This window comes from Ornithorhynchus anatinus, chromosome 10 (assembly GCF_004115215.2).
Source record: "Ornithorhynchus anatinus isolate Pmale09 chromosome 10, mOrnAna1.pri.v4, whole genome shotgun sequence".
NCBI lineage: Eukaryota > Metazoa > Chordata > Mammalia > Monotremata > Ornithorhynchidae > Ornithorhynchus > Ornithorhynchus anatinus.
This window is the reverse complement of record NC_041737.1, coordinates 17,894,552-17,913,547: the sequence shown is the minus strand read 5'-3', so window position 1 is coordinate 17,913,547 and position 18,996 is coordinate 17,894,552. Positions and strand designations below refer to the sequence as shown.

General features: G+C 43.5%; 1 protein-coding gene across 2 annotated transcripts in view; it reads left to right on the top strand.

Annotated features, from left to right (window-relative positions):
- ARGLU1 (arginine and glutamate rich 1) overlaps positions 1–16,726 on the top strand; it is a 28,523-nt gene extending 11,797 nt beyond the window's left edge. Inside the window, exon 5 of one of the 2 annotated variants that reach the window (XR_005660466.1) lies at positions 16,545–16,628. Coding sequence is in view for 1 of the 2 variants with exons in the window: in XM_029073724.2 (XP_028929557.1) it covers positions 16,545–16,709 (165 nt within the window). In the remaining variant the exon portion in view is untranslated. Of the gene's footprint in view, positions 1–16,544 lie in introns of both variants that reach the window. The other variant, XM_029073724.2, reaches the window with a different exon arrangement.
- Positions 16,727–18,996: the final 2,270 nt, after the last annotated feature.

Sequence of the window (18,996 nt, the reverse complement as noted above, 5' to 3'; positions counted from 1 at the left end):
AGTGCGATAGAGTGAGGGACTTTGTGGAGTAGACTGAGTTGACCCTGGTTTCTCTGGCTGGTGTGGTTGAGGCCCTGTCCAGGTGGCTTCAACTGATACTATTTACTGAGTGCCCACTTGATAGGGTGCATTTTACCAGGTGATCGGGGAGTTCAAAATAACAAGGTGACAGGCTCCCTCTTAATAAGGAGCTTACACTCTAAAGGGAGATGCCGACGTAAAAATCTTTAAAACTAGGGAGGTCAGAGTACATAAACATTAGTATCTGTGAGTGCTAAGGAGGGTGTAAATAAGTCCGTAATTTCTGGAATTGGTTGAAGGCGTGATCTGGCTCAGGGTGCTGGGAAATCTGGGAATTCTTATTGGAGGAGGTGGGAGTTAAGAAGGACTCAGTCAATTGTACTGAGTGCATACCGTGTGCAGAGGACTGTACTAAGTGCTTTGGAGAGTGCCCAAATGTTGGTGATGCTATGGTCTGGCTAATGGAGTTTGGAAAGGAGAGCCAAGCCTGGGTAACAGTAAGAGCCAAGGGGATGAGGATGGAAGAGAGGAAAGTCAGGTGCAATCAGGAGGCCTGAGGGAGACGTGGGATTGTGGGTTAGATGAGTTGTCAGGGCTAGAGAAAGAGATTTGGAAATTATGGCGCAGAGGTGGTGGTTGAAGTCATGTGAATTAAGCTGCTCGAGAGAATGGATGCAAAGTGAAAAAGGTAGAGGACCTAGAACCAGGCTTTGAGGAATGGCCTTGGTTACTTGGTGGTAGACAGGGAAGGAGCCAATAGACCAAACAGAGAGCAGATAGACAGGAGGAGAACCAGGCCAGTACTTTATCAGTAAAACCTAGTGCCGATAGTGTTTGGAGCAAGAGGGAGTGGTCCACTATGTCACTAGCAGCAGAGAGATCAAAGAGAATCAGGTCATCCACAGAGCAGCTCCGTGGCCTAGTGGAAAGAGTGTGGGTCGAGGTGTCAGAAGCCCTGGGTTCTAATCCTGGCCCTGCCACTTGTCTGCTGTACTTTCTTGGGCTTCAGTTTCCTCAATTTTAAAACAGAGATTCAGTACTTAGCCTCTGAGCCTTGTGTAAAGCAGGGATCGTGGTGCTTAAAACGCTGTTTTACCACCTTTGTGGTAGCAGTGAATCTGGGTGGGTGGGGAGTCCCAGGAGTCTCAACCATTTGCAGTTGGGGTAGGGGTTCCCTCAAGACCACACCAGTGCACCCCATGATTGCTGCCATCCTGTGGATTCCTGGATTTGGGATCCCCAGAAGGCCCAATAAACATTCCCGACCCAGCCAGCTGATTGCTGAGGTTTGTAGGTTGCCAGACTTCCACACGCATTGTTGGCCAATTTCCAAATTAGTAGATTCCCTAAATGGATTACACAGGCATTTGGTTATGAAGAGTTAGCCAGGATTACTTAGCTGAAGACGGCAATGGCAACCGTAGTAATATAACAATATTGGAGCAGAGATCCAGAGAAAACCTGGTGAGGGACTTACTCCTAAGGCCTGCCAGTGGAAAAAGCTTCTGCTATGGAATTAGGATACCTGGGTTCTAGTCATGGTTCTGCCAACAAGGGCTGGGCCATCGCTGATGAAGATTCCTGACCAAAGAGCCAGCCACAGTAAGTGTTAGGCGAGATGGACGGGCCTAGCAGGAATCATGAAAAGCAGTTGGATAGTATGAGCGTCAAAGAGTGCAGTGGTTACCAAAGCATTCACCTTCTGCCTTAAGGCACAAGGGCATGGCATAGCTTCAGTCATTTTCGGTTGGAGAGGGCCGTTCACATTAGAAAGCTTTTTGTGCGCAATCACAGTGTGCCGTATATGTGCTGTATCCCTGCCTGCACTCTGTGCCCCCAGCGGGACCGTGGCTGGCAGGAACGGAAGAGTGTGAGTGGTGCTGTGTCATGATCCATTAGCAGTATGGCAGGGTTTTGAGCCTGAAGTTTCTATCGTCAACGTCATCGTTCAACTCCTAACTTAACCCCAGGAGTAACTGCCTCCTTGATTAAAATCCTCTGCTATATAGTTCCCTCCTCAGTTCTCCCGGGGACCCGTAGCCATAGTGTCCTTCCCATGTAGTTCACTGATGAGCCGCCAGCCTTCCAGGTGAACATCAGTTCCCCACGCCCACTCCCTGCGGACCTTAAGATCGGGACCCTCTTTCCCTCCATGGAAAGAGGAAATTCTATGACAGGAGTTTCTTCCCGCCTCTCCTTGCCCAAATGCTTCCCTGTAATTGGTCGTGCGGCAGCGCCGGTCACCAGGTGGTTGAGCGGCCCTCCGTACAGAACCGTCTTTTGGCGTGGGGCTAGCCGTCCTTGAACCGTCTCTTTCTCCACGGCCTTATCGTCAGAGGCCTCGGGGCATGTCGGTACAGGAGGCCTGTGCGACCCAAACCGAAACGATCCCTCTCCACTAGGGAGAACAGACTGGCATTTCAGTCCAAGGAGAGTGGTAGTTAGCCCTTCGTGGTACCTGGCCCCTTCCGTTCCACAGAATGGGTCAGGGTTAGGATGTCTCAGTCAGAGCCAGCTGGAGTACACTCCAGCTGATCCTAAGTAATCCTGAGGCTGAGCCAGCGCACATTTGCAAGTCCCTCCCTAAGCCTTATGCCTTCTTGCTAGTTAGCATCATCTAGAAGGGATCTCAGACCCACTTGGCCCTAGGAAATCATGGTCCTTGGGCAGGTTCCAGGCTAGTGGGTCTCCAAATTTCTGGGTATTTTCCCCAGTGTTCTTCAGATGTCCCCTTTTAAATCAGTCAAAAGGCGTTTCTTGAGCCCTTAGAGGGCACACTTTAGCCTTAGACATTCTCATTTCCTTGGAAAGTGTACATTTGATTTCTTTTTTCCCCCCAGCATATCTAGATCTTTGGAAGCCACTAAAATTCACTCTGAATGTTTTCAAGTAGAGTTTCAAAAAAATGTGGATGTACTGAGAAGTTGTAGGGAAGAGCATACTCTTGGCTGGGTATCCTGGGCAGAGCTATTTGGAGTGGAAATTGGAGCTATTTAGATCTGGATGAGTTCATCGTCCAGGCACGGAACTAGGCGCTATTAAGTGCTGTGTTGAAAGGCTTTTGAAGCTATTGTGGGTCCTGCTCGCTGTTTGGCTATAGGTCCTGGACCTTCTATAGAAGGCATATCCAGCTTCTAGAACAGTAAGACGATCAACATTTCCACTCCAAATAGCTCTGCCCAGGATACCCAGCCAAGGGTCTGCTCTCTCTTTCCTCTACAACTACAATGTGGTCAACTCACCAACACCAAAGCAGTGCTCACAACATTACAGCTCTGATGGGGAAAATATATACTCTGTTGTACTATCCTACAGAGTAAGTGCTCAATAAAAGCTGTTGATCGACTGGCAGGGTGTATCAGTCTTATAAAAAGCCTTTCCAGCCACACTCACATACATGGATGCAATGTTACCTTCAGTAGTGTCATTTTTTGAAGATACAGCCATATTTTTAGGGAACATAACCCCCATTGTATTGTGGGTTACATTTTCCCCCACATTGAGTCTCTGCAGGAAACTGTAGAAGTCGAATGGAGCCTGTTGACTAGTGGTGGTGTTATTCATCCTCAGTGAAAGATGTATCCAATTTAGGTTGAAAAATACTTCTCTTTCTTCATAAAGTGTCTTGGAGCCTACTAACTCCATATGAACATCTTTGAACACTTTGAACTCATTTCCACATCAGGGGTGTCTTTATTCACTTTTCATAAGTTCATCCACTTTCTTCAAAATTGATGCCGAAGTTATTAATCCCTGAATTTTAACTGGGGGAGGAGAGACTGAAGAAAATACTTCATCTGTTTTAACATGTTTCAAGAATGCAAGGAGTAGTGTGTCTGAATGGATAGAGCACCGGCCTGGGGCTCAGAAGAACCTGGTTTCTAATGTGGCTTTGCCTCTTGTCTGCTCTGTGACCTTGGGCAAGTCATTTTACTTCTCTGTGCCTGTTACCTCATCTGTAAAGTGGGAATCGAGACCATGAGACAGGCGACTGTGTCCAACGCGATTACTTTGTAACTACCCCAGGACTCAGTACAGTGCCTAGACCATAGTAAGTGCTTAATAAATACCATAAAAATGGCATTGGAATGTTAGAGCTTAGTTGGGTCCTCTGTGGGTGACAGTTCCTTAGAGTGAGATGCAATTAGCTTGACTTCTGCACCATCCCTTTCTAGTTTGCCTCCCCAATGGAGTAGCTTACCTGGTATGTGGGGCAACCTCCAAAATTTAAGCATGATTGTTGATTGCTTATTCATAGTTCAGGTGGAGGGAAAGCAGAATGGGATTTGCTTACCCGTTACACTCAGCCCACATCAGGATGGGCTTTGTATGTGGAGAAGGCATCAAATGGTAGAGGTAGTTACCCTGGGGTGGTTTTGAATCAGTGTATGTCCGCTAATACCGGTATATCCCTGAGTCGTGTTTACTTTGGGAGTGGCTGCAGCTGGGGCTATGTGTGTATTGAGATTGTATATTATAGTAGTCCATGTAGCCATGAGTAGGGTATTGTTCCAAGAGAGTTGAATGAAGCTTTGTCCTCTAGAAGCTTATAAACATCCAACAGCAGACAAATAGGAGAGGATATAAACTTAAGAACTAGGGTTTTCAGGGGAGCGATGCACCTATCCACACCTCTGCCTCCCTTGGGGTGGAGAAGTACCCGAGTGTTTAGGTAGCAAACAGGGTAGCCACAGCTCAGAACTCAAGGCTTGGCGCATTCCCATTAGTGTCTGCTTTCTATGGATAAATTCCAAAGCCTAGGTGGAGCTCTGAAACATTTCTCTCCCTCATCGCTGCCTGTCCCTTAGCTGGATTCTGAAGAGCAAAGTCATAGCACTAACTGCTCCTTCTATCCATTGAGTGATGGAAGGGAGATATTTGGCTACTATATGAGGGGAAGTGGGTTTAAGATTTTAAATCGAAACAGATGAGTTGGGAGAGTTGCAAGTGTGTATAGTTGGACTGGAAAGGGTCTGGAGAGGAGTGCAAGGAAGGTAGTCTAGCCTAGAGATGATGAAGGAGTGCAAGGAAGGTAGTCTAGCCTAGAGATGCTGAAGCTGAGGAGCCTGAAGGTGAAGAATTTATTGGGTTTTAAAACACGGAGAGTGACGAAACTGTGAGACTGAGTACAGGGGAAGATCTGAACAAGAACGGATCTGAACCAGTGAAATCAGTGGCATTATTTTCCATGGGCAAAACTGTACAGTAAATAAGCTAGACACCTGTGTAGACCAAAATCCCAGGACCTATGAGACCTGTAGTAACGTAGACCCAAACTTGGTCCACATCCGTGGCACACTGGGCGTACGATGTACCGTTTGGGGACGTCTGCTGTGACTTTGGTACGTGCGCAGTTCTTTCTGCTTGCACAGCTGCACCACAGAAGCCGCACCCTATTGGCAGATGAAACCAAAAGCAGTCGGTCCTGGGCCCAGCTCCACATTCTATGACCCCTGCAGAGTTCTCAAGTGGGAACCTCTGTCCTCTGGCATTGAGTGATAGGGATTAATTGAGATGATGGTTTGTCCTGGGAGTTTTCCCCCAAGATGACTCAAGTCTGGGTGGGTACATGCAAGAAGTGCAAATAACTAGAAAGTGCTTTATAAAGCCAAAGCAATTCTGTGCAGTCCTGAAGAGCTTTCAGGTTTAGGTTGTGTTCCAGTATGCCCCTAGAAAGAATTTAATCTGGCAAAACACTCACTAATAGTTCTGTGATCTGGAAAATGTTATCTGAGCAGCAGTAAAAGTAGGGATGTGTTTCCCAGCTTCCGGGATTTGAGCAGATCTGTGGAGCAGGGAGAGAGAGGCTTGCTGGATAGGTACATTGGTCGAGGAGACGATGGAAGGGTCTGTGGAAAGGTTGACATCCCCTCTCCATTGCAGATGGCTATTTCCTGAGTACCTTTTTGTTCCTGGAGCCTCCGATGAGAAGGCGCAAGCCAGGCCTTGAAGACTCACATATTTCTGACAGGGTGTGGCCAACACGGTATCAGAGCCCACCCAAATTCTCTACCTAAGTGTTGTGGAACTGACCTTGGGGAAGCATGCAAATCTAATGTAAAACTGACACAAAAGGGAGTAGGAGCAATGGAAATGAGGGCTTAGTCAGGTATAGGCTTCATGGAGGAGATGTGCTTCATATAAAGCTCTGAAGGTGGGGAGAGTGATCATCTGTCAGATATAAAGAGGGAGGATTGGTGAGAGGTCAGCGGCAAGACAGAAGAGCTCAAGGTACAGCGAATATGTTGGCATTAGAGGAGTGAAGGGTACAGGCTTGGTTGTATTTGGAAATCAGGAAGGTATGGTAGGAGAGGGAAAAGTGATTGAGTGCTTTAAAGCCAGTGGTTTCTGCCTGATGTGGAATTGGATGGGCAACCACTAGAGGTTCTTGAGGGATGGGAAAACGTGGACTGAGCATTTTTGTAGAAAAATGGTCTGGGCAGCAGAGTGAAGTATGGGCTGGAGTGGAGAGAGGCAGACGCAGGGAGGTCAGCGAGGGGGTCAATGAAATAGTAAAGGTGAGATATAGTAAGTCCTTGGATTAGCGTGCTGGCAGTTTGGATGGAGAGGAAAGGGGAGAGACAAGGCCAGCCAATCTGACCAACCATTCTACTTGTTGCTTAGTAAGATCCTTCATAAGAACAAGCACCATCCTAATTGTTCCTCCTTAAAGCTCCATCCACTCACTTTTTGACCCTGCACTCAAAATGTAAAATGGGCGCCTGTCTTCCATTTTGGTAGTAATGTAGGAGCAGAACTAGATAGTCATTAATGAGGTTGTGGAAGGTGACCCATTGAATCAGCATTATCATTATGCTCAGTATAACATAACTCTTGGACTGGTTGTTGGTCAAGGATCCCTAAGCCACTGATATATAGAGAGCCGAAAAGGAGCTCTCTGCTGTCACAGGAAGCCCCATGTGGGACAGGAACAGTGTTCGACCAGATGATTTTATGTCTACCCTACTACAGTGTCTGGCATATAGCGACTGCTTAGCGAATACTATTATCATTATTTATTACTAATAATAACGTAGAACTGCATCCTTGATGTGCTTAGTCTAGGATATCATTAAGTACTTTATTTTGTATTAATTCTTAATAAATAGTACTACTACTGTTAATCTGGCATATCTCAGTCACTTAAACCGAGTCTTCTGCCTCCTTCATGTTTTGGTTTTGAAAAACACCAGATACTGTAGAGCAGTAGGTGACTCTTCAAGCTGTAGGGCCGTATTTATAGGAGAAATGACTGCTAATTACCTATTAGTCTTTTTTAACCACTCACGTAATGAGGCTTTTGCTAAAGAACCCTGACTATGAAGGACAGCCGTATTAGGTGGAGGTTTCCAAAGGGCAGGAATTAGGGAAGAATTCTTTTCTTTGTCTCCCTAGCAATCATTTCTGAATAATAATAATAATGGTATTTGTTAAGCACTTACTGTGTGCCAGGCAATCTACTTAGAAGTGCTGGGGTAGATACAAGCAAATCGGGTTGGACACAGTTCCTGTCCCACGTGGAGCTCACGGTCTCAATCCCCATTTTATAGATGAAGTAGATGAGCCACAGAGTGCCCAAGGTCACACAGCACACTCGGTGACGGAGCCAGGATTAGAACCCATGACTCCCAGGGCCGTGCTGTAGCCACTATGCCATGCCGCTTTGCTCAGTCGGTTGAAACAGTGAGTTCAGGGGATGATGGTAAAACCCAGACTTGAACACTTCCTTTGGACCGTCACCAACTTGAGACCACTGAAACCATGTACACTAACAGCATTCTTCAGCATCCAGTGAAATCTAAAGCTTACTTAAAAGCAGATCATCATTCAGTGATATTCCTTAAGCACTTACTGTATGCAGAGCACTGTACTCAGTGTTTGGTAGAGTACAATACCGGAGCAACCCATAAACATTCTAAATATGAAGCCCCTCTCACCGTGGAGGGGTAAATCCCATGAAGGAACCTTAATCTCGAGGATAGAACCTGGAAGAAAGATTGACTGCAGAAAATTGGCTGTGCGGACCCACGCGTTATCTCTTGTTCCTGCCAGTCTGGTTCGTGCTGGAGCAAGGGTGCGATGACCAAATAGGCTGACAGGGATGGAGCAAATGGAGAGTTGCATCCAGTGTTTTTGTTTTTTTTAAGGTGCTGGACCCATTTTTTGGCAGGAGTAACTGCAACATAATGTCAGTCCTGTGCCATAGTGTCATAACTCAATAAGCGATTGCTTTGGAAGCTGTTGGGGTCTTCACCAGTCAGTTGTATTTGTTGAGCACTTACTCTGTGCAGAGCACTAGGCTGAGCACTTGGGAGAGTACAGTATAACACTTTCCCTGCCCACAGCAAGCTTCAACAGTAGCCAGCTTTTTTTCAGGATTTCTGCCAAGCCTGTTCACCCCCAAGGTGCTCTGGGGCATTCTTTGGTCAGAGATTTTTCCCATTGGTGGCGTAAACCCATAAGGCAATCCTTAACTTGGAGAGCCAGTAATAAATCCTCAGTCTTCTCCAAGAGGATTTCCCCAATTAAGCCCTCTTTTCCCTGGCTCATTCTCCCTTCTTCATCATCTATGTGCTTGGATCTGTGACCTTTGGACATCTGGTATTCCACCCAACACCCCAGCGCTTATTTACATATCTTTAAGTTATAAATTATATGTTATTTATTCATATAAATCTGCCTCCCCGCTCTGGACTGTAAAATCCTGGGCGGGGAATGTTGAGGAATGCTAACTCTTGAAATGTACTCTCCAAAGCACTTAGTACAGTGCTGTCCACATAGTAAGTGCTCAATAAATACTATTGAATGAATGAATGAATAAATACTATTGAGTTAGCTTAAAACGTGTGTATAAACAGGTAGTGTGCTATTAAGTTATTAGGCACAGATTGTACATAATCTGTATCAATAGAGGAGTTTCATAAAGCCAAGTTAAGTGAAACCTTTTAATATTAAACAGGGTGGTTGGATTCTAGCTACTAGGAGGTTGAACCACTATTAGAATCACAACAAATAGAGTGAGTGTGCAGGATCTGCTAAAGCTCAGCCATCCCAAACCTTCCCAAGACTTCAGGAAATTCAGTGGAGCTTGTTTAGCAGCATCTCAGGTGATGCAGAATTAAAGGTTTTCTGTATAAAGGTTTCAAGTATCCAAACCTCAACTGCTGTACTCCACACTGGGTATGAGGTGCCTTAAATAGCCTTTCTCTCAGATATGAGTCTGAAGGTGGCTTTCTTTTTTTTTTCGCCTCGAGTATCTTTGAGGAGGCAGCCTAGAAGTAGCGCCATGACATCCCCCTCAGAGCCTCTGCAACCTCAAAGGCTCCAGCCTCTCCCCAGAATGTGGGAAAAATCAGAACTTGGGCCCCACTTGAACCATAAAACCAAGTTCTGAAAGATGGGCTTTTCTTTCATTTTTTTTTTTTTTTAAAAAAAACTGTGTGTGTGGTTTATGCACACTATATTCCTCTTTTGTGGACTTCACCTCTACCTCCCACCCCCTACTGTGGGAGTCCCTCAAATTCTGTTCTGAGACCTCTTCTCCATCTTCGCCCACTCCCTTAGAGAATTCATTCGCTCCCATGGCTTCTACTGCTACCTCTGTAGGGATAATTCCCAAATCTGTGTCTGGCCCTGATCTCTCTCTTTCTCTGTAGTCTCATATTTCCTCCTGTCTTCAAGACATCTCTACTTGGATGGCCCACCTATACCTCAAAACTGAACTCCTTATCTTCACACCTAAACCCTATCTTCCCCCTTACTTTCCCGTCACAGTGCACATAAGCACCATCCTCCCTGTTTGACCAACCTGTAACCTTGGCATTATCCTCAACTCATCTCTCATTCAATCCACGTATTCAGTGTCAGCAAATCCTGTCAATTCAGCCTTCACAACATTTCCTCTCCATTGAAACTACTAACATGCTGACCTAAGCACTTTTTCTACCCCACCTTGATTATTTTTTAGCTTCCTTGCTCTGTCTTGTCTCTCCCTACTCCACTCCATACTTCAGTCTGCTGCCCGGATCATTTTTCTACAAAAGCGTTTGGCCCATGATTCTCCATTCTAAAAAACTTTCAGTGATTGCCCATCCACCTCTGCGTCAAACAGAAACTCTTTACTCTAAAGCACTCAATCACCTTGCCCCACTTAACTTATCTCACTGCTCTCCTACAAACCAGCCCACAAACCACACTTTGCTTCTCTAATGCCAACTTATTAACTGTATCTTGATTTTTGTCTCTATCACCACCAATCTCTCACCCACGTCCTGCCGCTAGATTGGTGTGTCGTTCCTTTTCACATCCGACACACACTCCCTCTCTTCCCTCTCCCCATCCCCCCCCCCCCCCCACCAAAGCCTTATTGAAAGGGCATCTCCTCCAGGAGTCCTTCCCTGCCTAAGCCCTCATTTCCTCTTCTCCCACTCCCTTCTGCGTCATTCTTGTACTTTCATTAATTCAGTAGTATTTATTGAGCGCTTACTATGTGCAGAGCACTGTACTAAGTGCTTGGAATGTACAAATCGGTAACAGATATAGTCCCTGCCCTTTGATGGGCTTACAGTCTAATCGGGGGAGACAGACAACCTGGAATTGTTCCCTTAATTCAGCCCTCCCATATAACCCCACACCACTTAGATATGTCTTCGTAATTTTTTCATTTATATTAATGGCTTTCTCTCCCACTAAACTGTAAACTCACAGTGGTCAGGGAATGTGTCTACCAACTTCATTATATTGTACTTAGGGTGCTCTGCACACAGTTAAGCACTCAGTAACTACGACTTATTGTATTCCTTGTCTTATGCTGTCAAGTCGATTCCGACCCATAGTAGCCCCATGGACACATCTCTCCCAGAACACCCCATCTCCATTTGCAATCTTTCTGGTAGTGTATCCATAGGGTTTTATTGGTAAAAATACGGAAGTGATTTACCATCGCCTCCTTCAGCGCAGTAAACTTGAGTCTCCGCCCTTGACTCTCTCCCGTGCCCCTGCTGTCCAGCACAGGTGAGTTTTAACTTGTAGCGGATTGCCTTGGACTTGCTAGCCACTGGCCAAGCTAGGAGTGGAAGGGGTATGCCTCTGCTTGACTCTCCCTGCTGTAGTCGAAACTGGTAGAGTACCGGAATCTCTCCAGGTGCATTCCTGAGAGGACACTGTGTTCTTTACCATTATCCAAGATTGTCACTTCAAGTAGTGTGTGCGTGCACATTTTTATCTGATGCTCTTGTGACCCTTTGGCAAGTAGGAGTTGTACCCGAATCAGTAGCAGTGCACATAGGGTCCCAGACTTTCCAAGTATCTCTTGGGTCTGGGCGGCTGAGCGGGCAGCAGGAATTGACTAGTGGTAGAACTACATGCAGGAACAATCATGTCTTCACCCTCCTAAAATAGCACAAACCTCAGAATCCAGAGACCTTCCCCAAACTCGCGGCCATTTTCAAAGCTGAAAGGGTTATTCATTCCCTGTTGATGAAATGTCGTGGATATTTGGGGGGGGCGGGGATGTATCCCAGTGAAAACCCAGAAGTCAGGACCTCTTTTCAGGGTTTGTACTGATGTTTACTGAGTACCCCAGTGGGGCTGTGTGCTTTAGTATGTGCTTGGGATTTTCATAGCGGGACTTAATGAGTGTCCTTGGATTTCTTGGCAGGCATCTTTGCGTAATGACCTATATGGAACATGGAGTGTTTTCACAAACTACTTCTTGGCAATTGTGAATAAGTCATTTGGTGTAAACGTTATAACATTAATGGGCAGGGAGAGAATAAGAGAGGATTAGAGAGGAAAAAGTAAAGTTCCAACAGGCAAGAGTGAATATATGGCATACCAAGCCTCCCATGTATCAAGTTTTATATGTTGGTGTAAAGAGAAAGGTTAACTTTGGAGGGAAAGCAGAACATGTAAACTGTTAATGACCTTTGTGAATTTTAAATTTTAAACTGTAAACTCATTAAAAGCAACACTTATCAGATATCAGACAGGAACCCTGAAGAGGAAACCCTTTTGGTCTGTATTTAATAAACTTGATAGATCAGAGAGGCCAAGCCCCATGAACTGAAGAGCCACAAAATGAAAACAGGGTATGGCTGAGTAGTGCAGATTTAAAAAAAAAAATAAAAAAACCCCAAAACTAAGATGATATAGAATCATTTGGGTGTGGTGGGAGGGAAATTCGGGGACATTGTTGCCAATCAAACCAGTCCATCAATCCGTGGCATTTGAGGGCTTTGTGCAGTGAGGTATAATACAATAAGAGTTGGTAGCCATGATCGCTGCCCACAGGGACCTTACAGTCTTACGGAGGCAAGGAAGAGAATAAGTTAGGGATAGGGGAAATGGTAAAGTATAGAATATGTACATAAGTGCTGTTGGGGTGGGATGAATAGCAGAGTGAGATTCTAGGGCATAAGCAATGCAGAGGGTGGGACAAATAGGTTGAATATTCATATATGGCAATGAGGGATGTGGGCAAAGGATCTGCAGCGGAACAGACGAGATTGAGGTATAGTCAGTAAATTGGCGTTAGGAGAGTGGAGTCTGTGGGCTGGGTTGTTGTAGACGTTCTTTCATAGGTCATCCCTACTATAATAGTAGTACTTCCATAATGCATGTATTCACTACTTGTTTAGGTCGGAAGGCTGTTGGGAGAATTAGGAAACATTCTTCCAACAACTGAAGTCTCTGTGAAAAAAATGAGGAGGCAGTGTATTGACATATATGTATGGCATCGTGTATTCTCCTCATTTCCCTCCATCTTAAAAGAGTGTATCGACCACAATTCGTTAAGCATTTAAGGAATGCCTCTACGTCTCTAATGCCATCATTGTGGCCATGTGTGTTTTGGAAGCCCAAGTACAACCATAGAGTGACAACTTTATTGATTACTTAATATTGTAAGGAATACAATACTAAGTGTGTGGGACAGTTCAGTACAACATCGTTGGTAGACCTATTCCTTGCCCAAAATGAGCTTAAGTACCAAGAACATTGATGAAATATTTATGTAATTTATGATTTCCATTGCCGTATTCTTTAGGAAGAAAAAATTTAGGAAAATTTTATAGCAATTGTAGTGAAACTTTCTTTGAGAACCACTTCTCTTGGGCCTAGTAGTGTTTGCCCACTGGCGCTAAAGTACGTTCTGATATTAATGATACTGGACAGGAAATTTAATTGCTGAAGAGGAAGGTTGTTTGGGTGTAGATGAGTATGGGATCTGATAAGATCCTTTTGCTTTAGTATTTTTCTTTTAGTCCAGTTGATCATTCATAAGACCTGCAGACTAGAAGCTTCTTGTGGGGCAGAGATTGCATCTACCAGCTCTATGGTTGTGCTTAATAACAGTGCTCTACCTACGTACAGTAGGTGCTCAGTAAATTAATTGATTAAAAACTTGGATAAACGTACCAAAATATTTCTATACTCATCTCCTGCCACACCCACCACTACCTGGACTGTGTCTAACCCTATTAGTTTGTGCCTACCCCAGTGCTTAGTACTATGTCTGGCACATAGTGAGCGCTTAACAAATACCATAAAAATATGTTTAGCCCAAACATCCACAGAAGCTTTTGGCCTATCTAATTAGGATCCCATTCACTTAGGGGAAAGGGAAGGAATTATACCCAGTGATCTCTGGTTCTAGCCTAGCTAGAATGGGGCAGAGTAGGAGGGAAAGTGTATTTATTTACTTGATTGGCTCATCTGCTAATCAGCAGATGTTCATTCATTCAATAGTATTTATTGAGCGCTTACTATGTGCAGAGCACTGTACTAAGCACTTGGAATGTACAAATAGGTAACAGTTCGAGACAGTCCCTGGCCATTGACCGGCTTACAGTCTAATGGGGGAGACAGACAGACAAGAACAATAGCAATAAATAGAATCAAGAATCTAGAATCAAGAGTCAACATGGGGCTCACAGTCTTAATTCCCATTTTACAGGTGAAGTAATAGATCCAGAGAAGTTAAATGACTTGTCCAAAGTCTCACAGTAGACAGCTAACAGAGTTGGGATTAGACTCCAGGTTCTCTAATTCCCAGGCTGTGCTCTTTCCACTAGGTCATGGTGCTTCTCATGAAGGAAGATAGGGAGAAAGTGTGCAGGTTGTGGTCACAAAATCATATTTATGAGACCTCAAAAGTAGTAGGCATATTTGTTAAAGCATTGTTAAGGATGATACTCCCTAACAAGGAGTGTGCTAACAAAGAGTGTGAAGGGTCTTTTTCATAGGACTTCACACTTTATTGGATGTTGATAGAGGACAGTGCCCTTTCCCCTGGCACAAAGTAATGGGCTATCAGCTCATGGGTTACAAGGCTAGTTTGAACTTCTGATTATCCAAAAGATCCTTTGTCCCAGCTGGGTTGACTAATCCATAGCCGCCTTTTTGAGGCAGTTAGTGAATGTACTTTGAAAATGGAAATTTCAGTTTGGTACATCAGAAAAGGTTGATGGTAGTTATTGTAGAGTTTGTTTTATAATTCAGACAAAAAGAAGTATACCATACATATCTGACACCTCTCTCCTTTGTGCAGAGGGTCCACATTTTACCACTTGGTCATCGGTACCAGGGCTGCCGGTCGCTTTCTGGCATCACCATTGCTTTCAAAGCCTTTGTCCTGGCTGCTTTTATATGTCCCCGCACATCTCTGTTCAGAAGCTGGTGAAAGTCCCTGGGCTGACTATAGGGTAGGAAAGGCCAGTTGGAGAAACCGGTCTCCAAACCCCTCGTTCAAGAGGCTCACCCAGTAGCAGGATTTCAGAGGAGCCCTATAGTTCGGGGCAGCAGCTGAAGGGAGGAACCATCCTAGCACAGCCCCAGAGGCCGGCCTCCCTCCTGGCAGCAGTCCCGGTGGTCTCAAGGCACGAAAAGGGTTTCAGGCACTTGGTGCTGGGGCTTTCCAGAGGGATGCGGCACTGCTTCTGGATGGGGAGGGTTTCCTGCAAGGTCTCGTGTCAGTCGGTAAACAGTGAAGAGACTTAACCCTCGCCATGGAAGGTATGGGACATGGAACAGTGAAGTCCAGAGGCAGGACCATGAAAGCTGCGGTGGCTGAAATATGAGGAAGCCTAGAAACCACAGAAGATGGGGACTACTTCCCAGCAGTAATCAAAAGTTCTTGCTCATTGCATAGCTGTTCTGCCCACTTGCCTTCCAGGGCTTCAAGACAAGATTGCACCAATAACAAAGTTGCCAGAGTCTGATCTGTTGTGTTTCTTTTTTTTCTGCCAGTATAAAAATGTACTGTGGAGACTTCTCAGTAAGTGCTGTCAACTGATTAAGTGAAAGCACTAAAGTGTAATAGGAAATATTATTATTACTGTTATTATTAGGGTACCCGTTGGGGTAGGTATAAGTTAATCTGGTTGGAAATAGTCCGCTGTCCCTCGTGAGGTTCACAGTTTAAGTAGGAGGGGGAACAGGTACTTCATTCCCATTTTTTAGTTGCAGAAACTGAGGCACAGAGAAGTTGAGGGACTTACCCAAGGTCACCCACCAAGTAATTTGGCAGAACCCGAAGTAGAACCCAGGTTCTCTGACTCCAGGCCCGAAGTCTTTCCGTTAGGCCGTTCTGCTTCTCAGTAATATAAAGTTCACTGTTCATGCATTTCCAAGATCCAGAAAGGTGACCAAAACAATAGAAATACATTTTAGAACAGTGGAAAAAGCTCGCAGTAAATTTGGTTCCTTGATCAAACGGCAATGTAAAGTCATACCAGTGATAAACAATTTTTGGATTCGATACATCGTATGAAGTTGTAGATAAAATGTACTTTTCAAAGTGTTATCTCTCAAAGCCCATTCGGGAAAAAAGATACTTTGTTTTCTCATACTAAATGACAGAGAACTATACTGAGATGGGATTTTAATCCATCTGGACAAGCCAGTTAAAACGCTTCAGAAATTGAGGTGGAAAAGTAAAAATTTAGAAGGAGAGAGGTCTTTGATCCAAGATGCCGAGTGGATAAAGCAGGGGCCTGGAAGTCAGAGGACCTGGGTTCTGATCCCTGCTGCTGCACTTGTTGGCTGTGTGACCTTGGTGCCCAAGGTCAGCTCACTTTGTGCCTCAGTTACCTCATGTGTACATGGAGATTAAGGCTGTGAGCCCTAGGTGGGACGAGAAATGTGTCCAACCGAATTAGTGGCACTCTACCCCAGAGCTTAGTGTAAATAGCGTTTGAAGAAAAGAAGGGGTGAGGTGAACCCCACAAGCAAAGCCAGGATGTTATTGCGAAGCACAAGCTCTGAGAGGTGCTTTCAAGATGATGCAGTAGCACTATCCCCAAACTGCTTTATAGTTGGGAGAAATTCCTGCTTAAATGAAAGAACAAGCAGGGCTGTCTAGAGATTGGCTACGAAGATTGTGTTCTGCTTGGAATTTTGGGGTGTTGGGGAGCTGGAAGCCACAGTAGTTGGTTAAGGGATAAAGTTTGCTCAGTGGATCAAAAAATTATGTTTTGAAATCACTGAAGCACTCAAGTTCTAAGGTTTCCTATTTTGATTTTCAGGCTGAAGAACAATTGAGAATTGTTGAAGAACAAAGAAAGATTCATGAGGAGAGGATGAAACTAGAACAAGAGAGACAACGTCAACAAAAAGAAGAGCAAAAAATGATCCTGGGCAAGGGAAAATCAAGACCAAAACTGTCCTTCCAACTAAAAAGCCAGGATTAAATCACAAACTCTGAACTTTTTACAAAGAGAAATGGAAAAACTTTGTATGGTAGCTTCATGTTGAAGTGTTTTTTTTTTTTTTTTTTTTCCCCGGGGGGCGGGGGGAGCGGGGGGTGGGGCAGGGAAGGGGGGACAAAGGGATGGGGAGGGCTTTTTGGTTTTTTTTTTTTATTTGGAAAGTCTGGAAAATTAGCTTGTCTAATAGGGGCTGTGCTCTGCAATTCTTTATTTTTTTTCTTTTTAACATCCATTAAAGTCAAATCCTTATCAGATCATTGTTGTCTTTTAAAGAATGCTATATTTTCACCCATTTTGATTCTGCATTAGTGGTCTTAAGCAGATCAGGACGCTTTATAAATTATGGATGGTCTGATAAGGTCAGAGTTATACTCTGTATATTATAACGATGCTGGTTTTACCGACTTAAGTTGGTAATTTCATTGGTATTTCTGGGCCCATGTGGTGTATTGTTAAATCAGTGTCTTACGATACTGTTCCACTGTTGCGCTTGATGTTCCTGATACAGGTAAGGAAACAATTGGTCATCTCTGCTATAAATTATATGTGTATATATATATTATATATATGTGTGTGTGTGTGTGTGTGTGTGTGTATACACATACACACACATACACACAATTCAGTATTGTCTGTTAAATTTGTTTTTCTTACATTGAAAGAAATCCAGCCAGCATCCCCCATGTGTAAATAAATCAATTTGCTGAATAAAGTAAAAGTCCTAAACTCTTATGTTTAAGTAATTTTTTTAAGGTGACTTCTATAAATTTTAATAAGGCTGATCATACTTTTCCTCAGTGTATAGTTGCACATATGGTCATTTCAAATCTCAATATTTTTCCTCATTTTTTTCCTTTAACATAAGAATTAGCATTATCATTTTTTAAAATGATCAGATATTTTTGATAGCCATCACTATTTTCACAATTAACTAGTAGGCCTGTGGAATTATTACAGCTGCAGTACTGTTCTGAAGAATCTGGTTTACGGGACCTAGGCAAATACTCATTAATTCCCAATTTATGCCGTGGCATTAATATCATTTTGATACTCTAAAAGTTATTTCTAGCTATATTAAAATGGTATTTGATTGCAGCTTAAATTCAGCAGTATGAAAGTTTAGAATTGTTTATACACAGAACCAGAAAGATCCATTTGAACCCATTTTCAGTATTGAATGCATCGGTTGATTTTTGATTACCTTGAAACTACCCCAGCACTTAGAACAGTGCTTGGCACATCGTAAGTGCTTAACAGGTACCGTTATTTTTTATTATTATTATTAAAACTTGTTTACCCTTATTCATTGGCTTCATACTCAAAGATTCAAGAAAAAAATCATTGAAGAGGTACATTTACTCAAAATAAACACCTTCTTCACTATCACACTATTTTCTACATGAAACCTGAGAAAAATACTTAGAACTTTCACTTTAGTTCCTACTTTCAAGATGAAATAAACATCATCTGCCAAATAAAGCCTTTTAAAAATTGTTCCATACTTTTTATTAGAGTACAAAATGAAATGTAAGTGTGAAATTTTGGCAGAAGCCAGTCGTCTCTTAGAAACACTTTAATTTTGTACAGTTCAGTTCTTCTCAATGGAAATATTTCCAGATATTGGCACGTAAATATTTTCATAATAGAAGCATCTACATAATTCTTCATTGGATCTGTTGCTGTGAAGTTCTGAAAACTGATTATCGCTTATCCTCCTTTGCTTTCATTATAGAAGAAAATATTGTATATGAAAGACATTGTTGGGGCTTCCTCAGTTGGCTTATCTCAACTTTTTTTGATCTTATTTCTCATTTTGATGAGTGATGGGATCAAATCGCGGTTGAGTTTGGTATTGACGAATGATATTGTACTACATCTCTTTGCTATCCGAGACAACAGATTTTGAAATGGTTCACGTGTTCAGTAACCAACTACTGCTCTACCAGGCCACAGGAAAGAGCGGGTAATGAATGGGACAGCTTTTGCTATTTTATGAAGTACTGTGTATACCCAATTCTTCCTGTAATGCTCTACAACCATATAGTACTGCCTTTAAAATTTATGTAAATGTTGCCTTTGATAACATTTGGACTGGTAAAATGTTTATCCCACAATCACAGTTCTAGAAGAGATTCACTATTATTGAGGTGTGCTCCAAGTTTATGAACTTGAGATTTTCTCTTATAAATTCTCAATCAGTTAACATTGTCATTCTTGATGTATCATAGAATGGTTGCTCTGGACACAATGGTGTTTTTAATTTACTGTG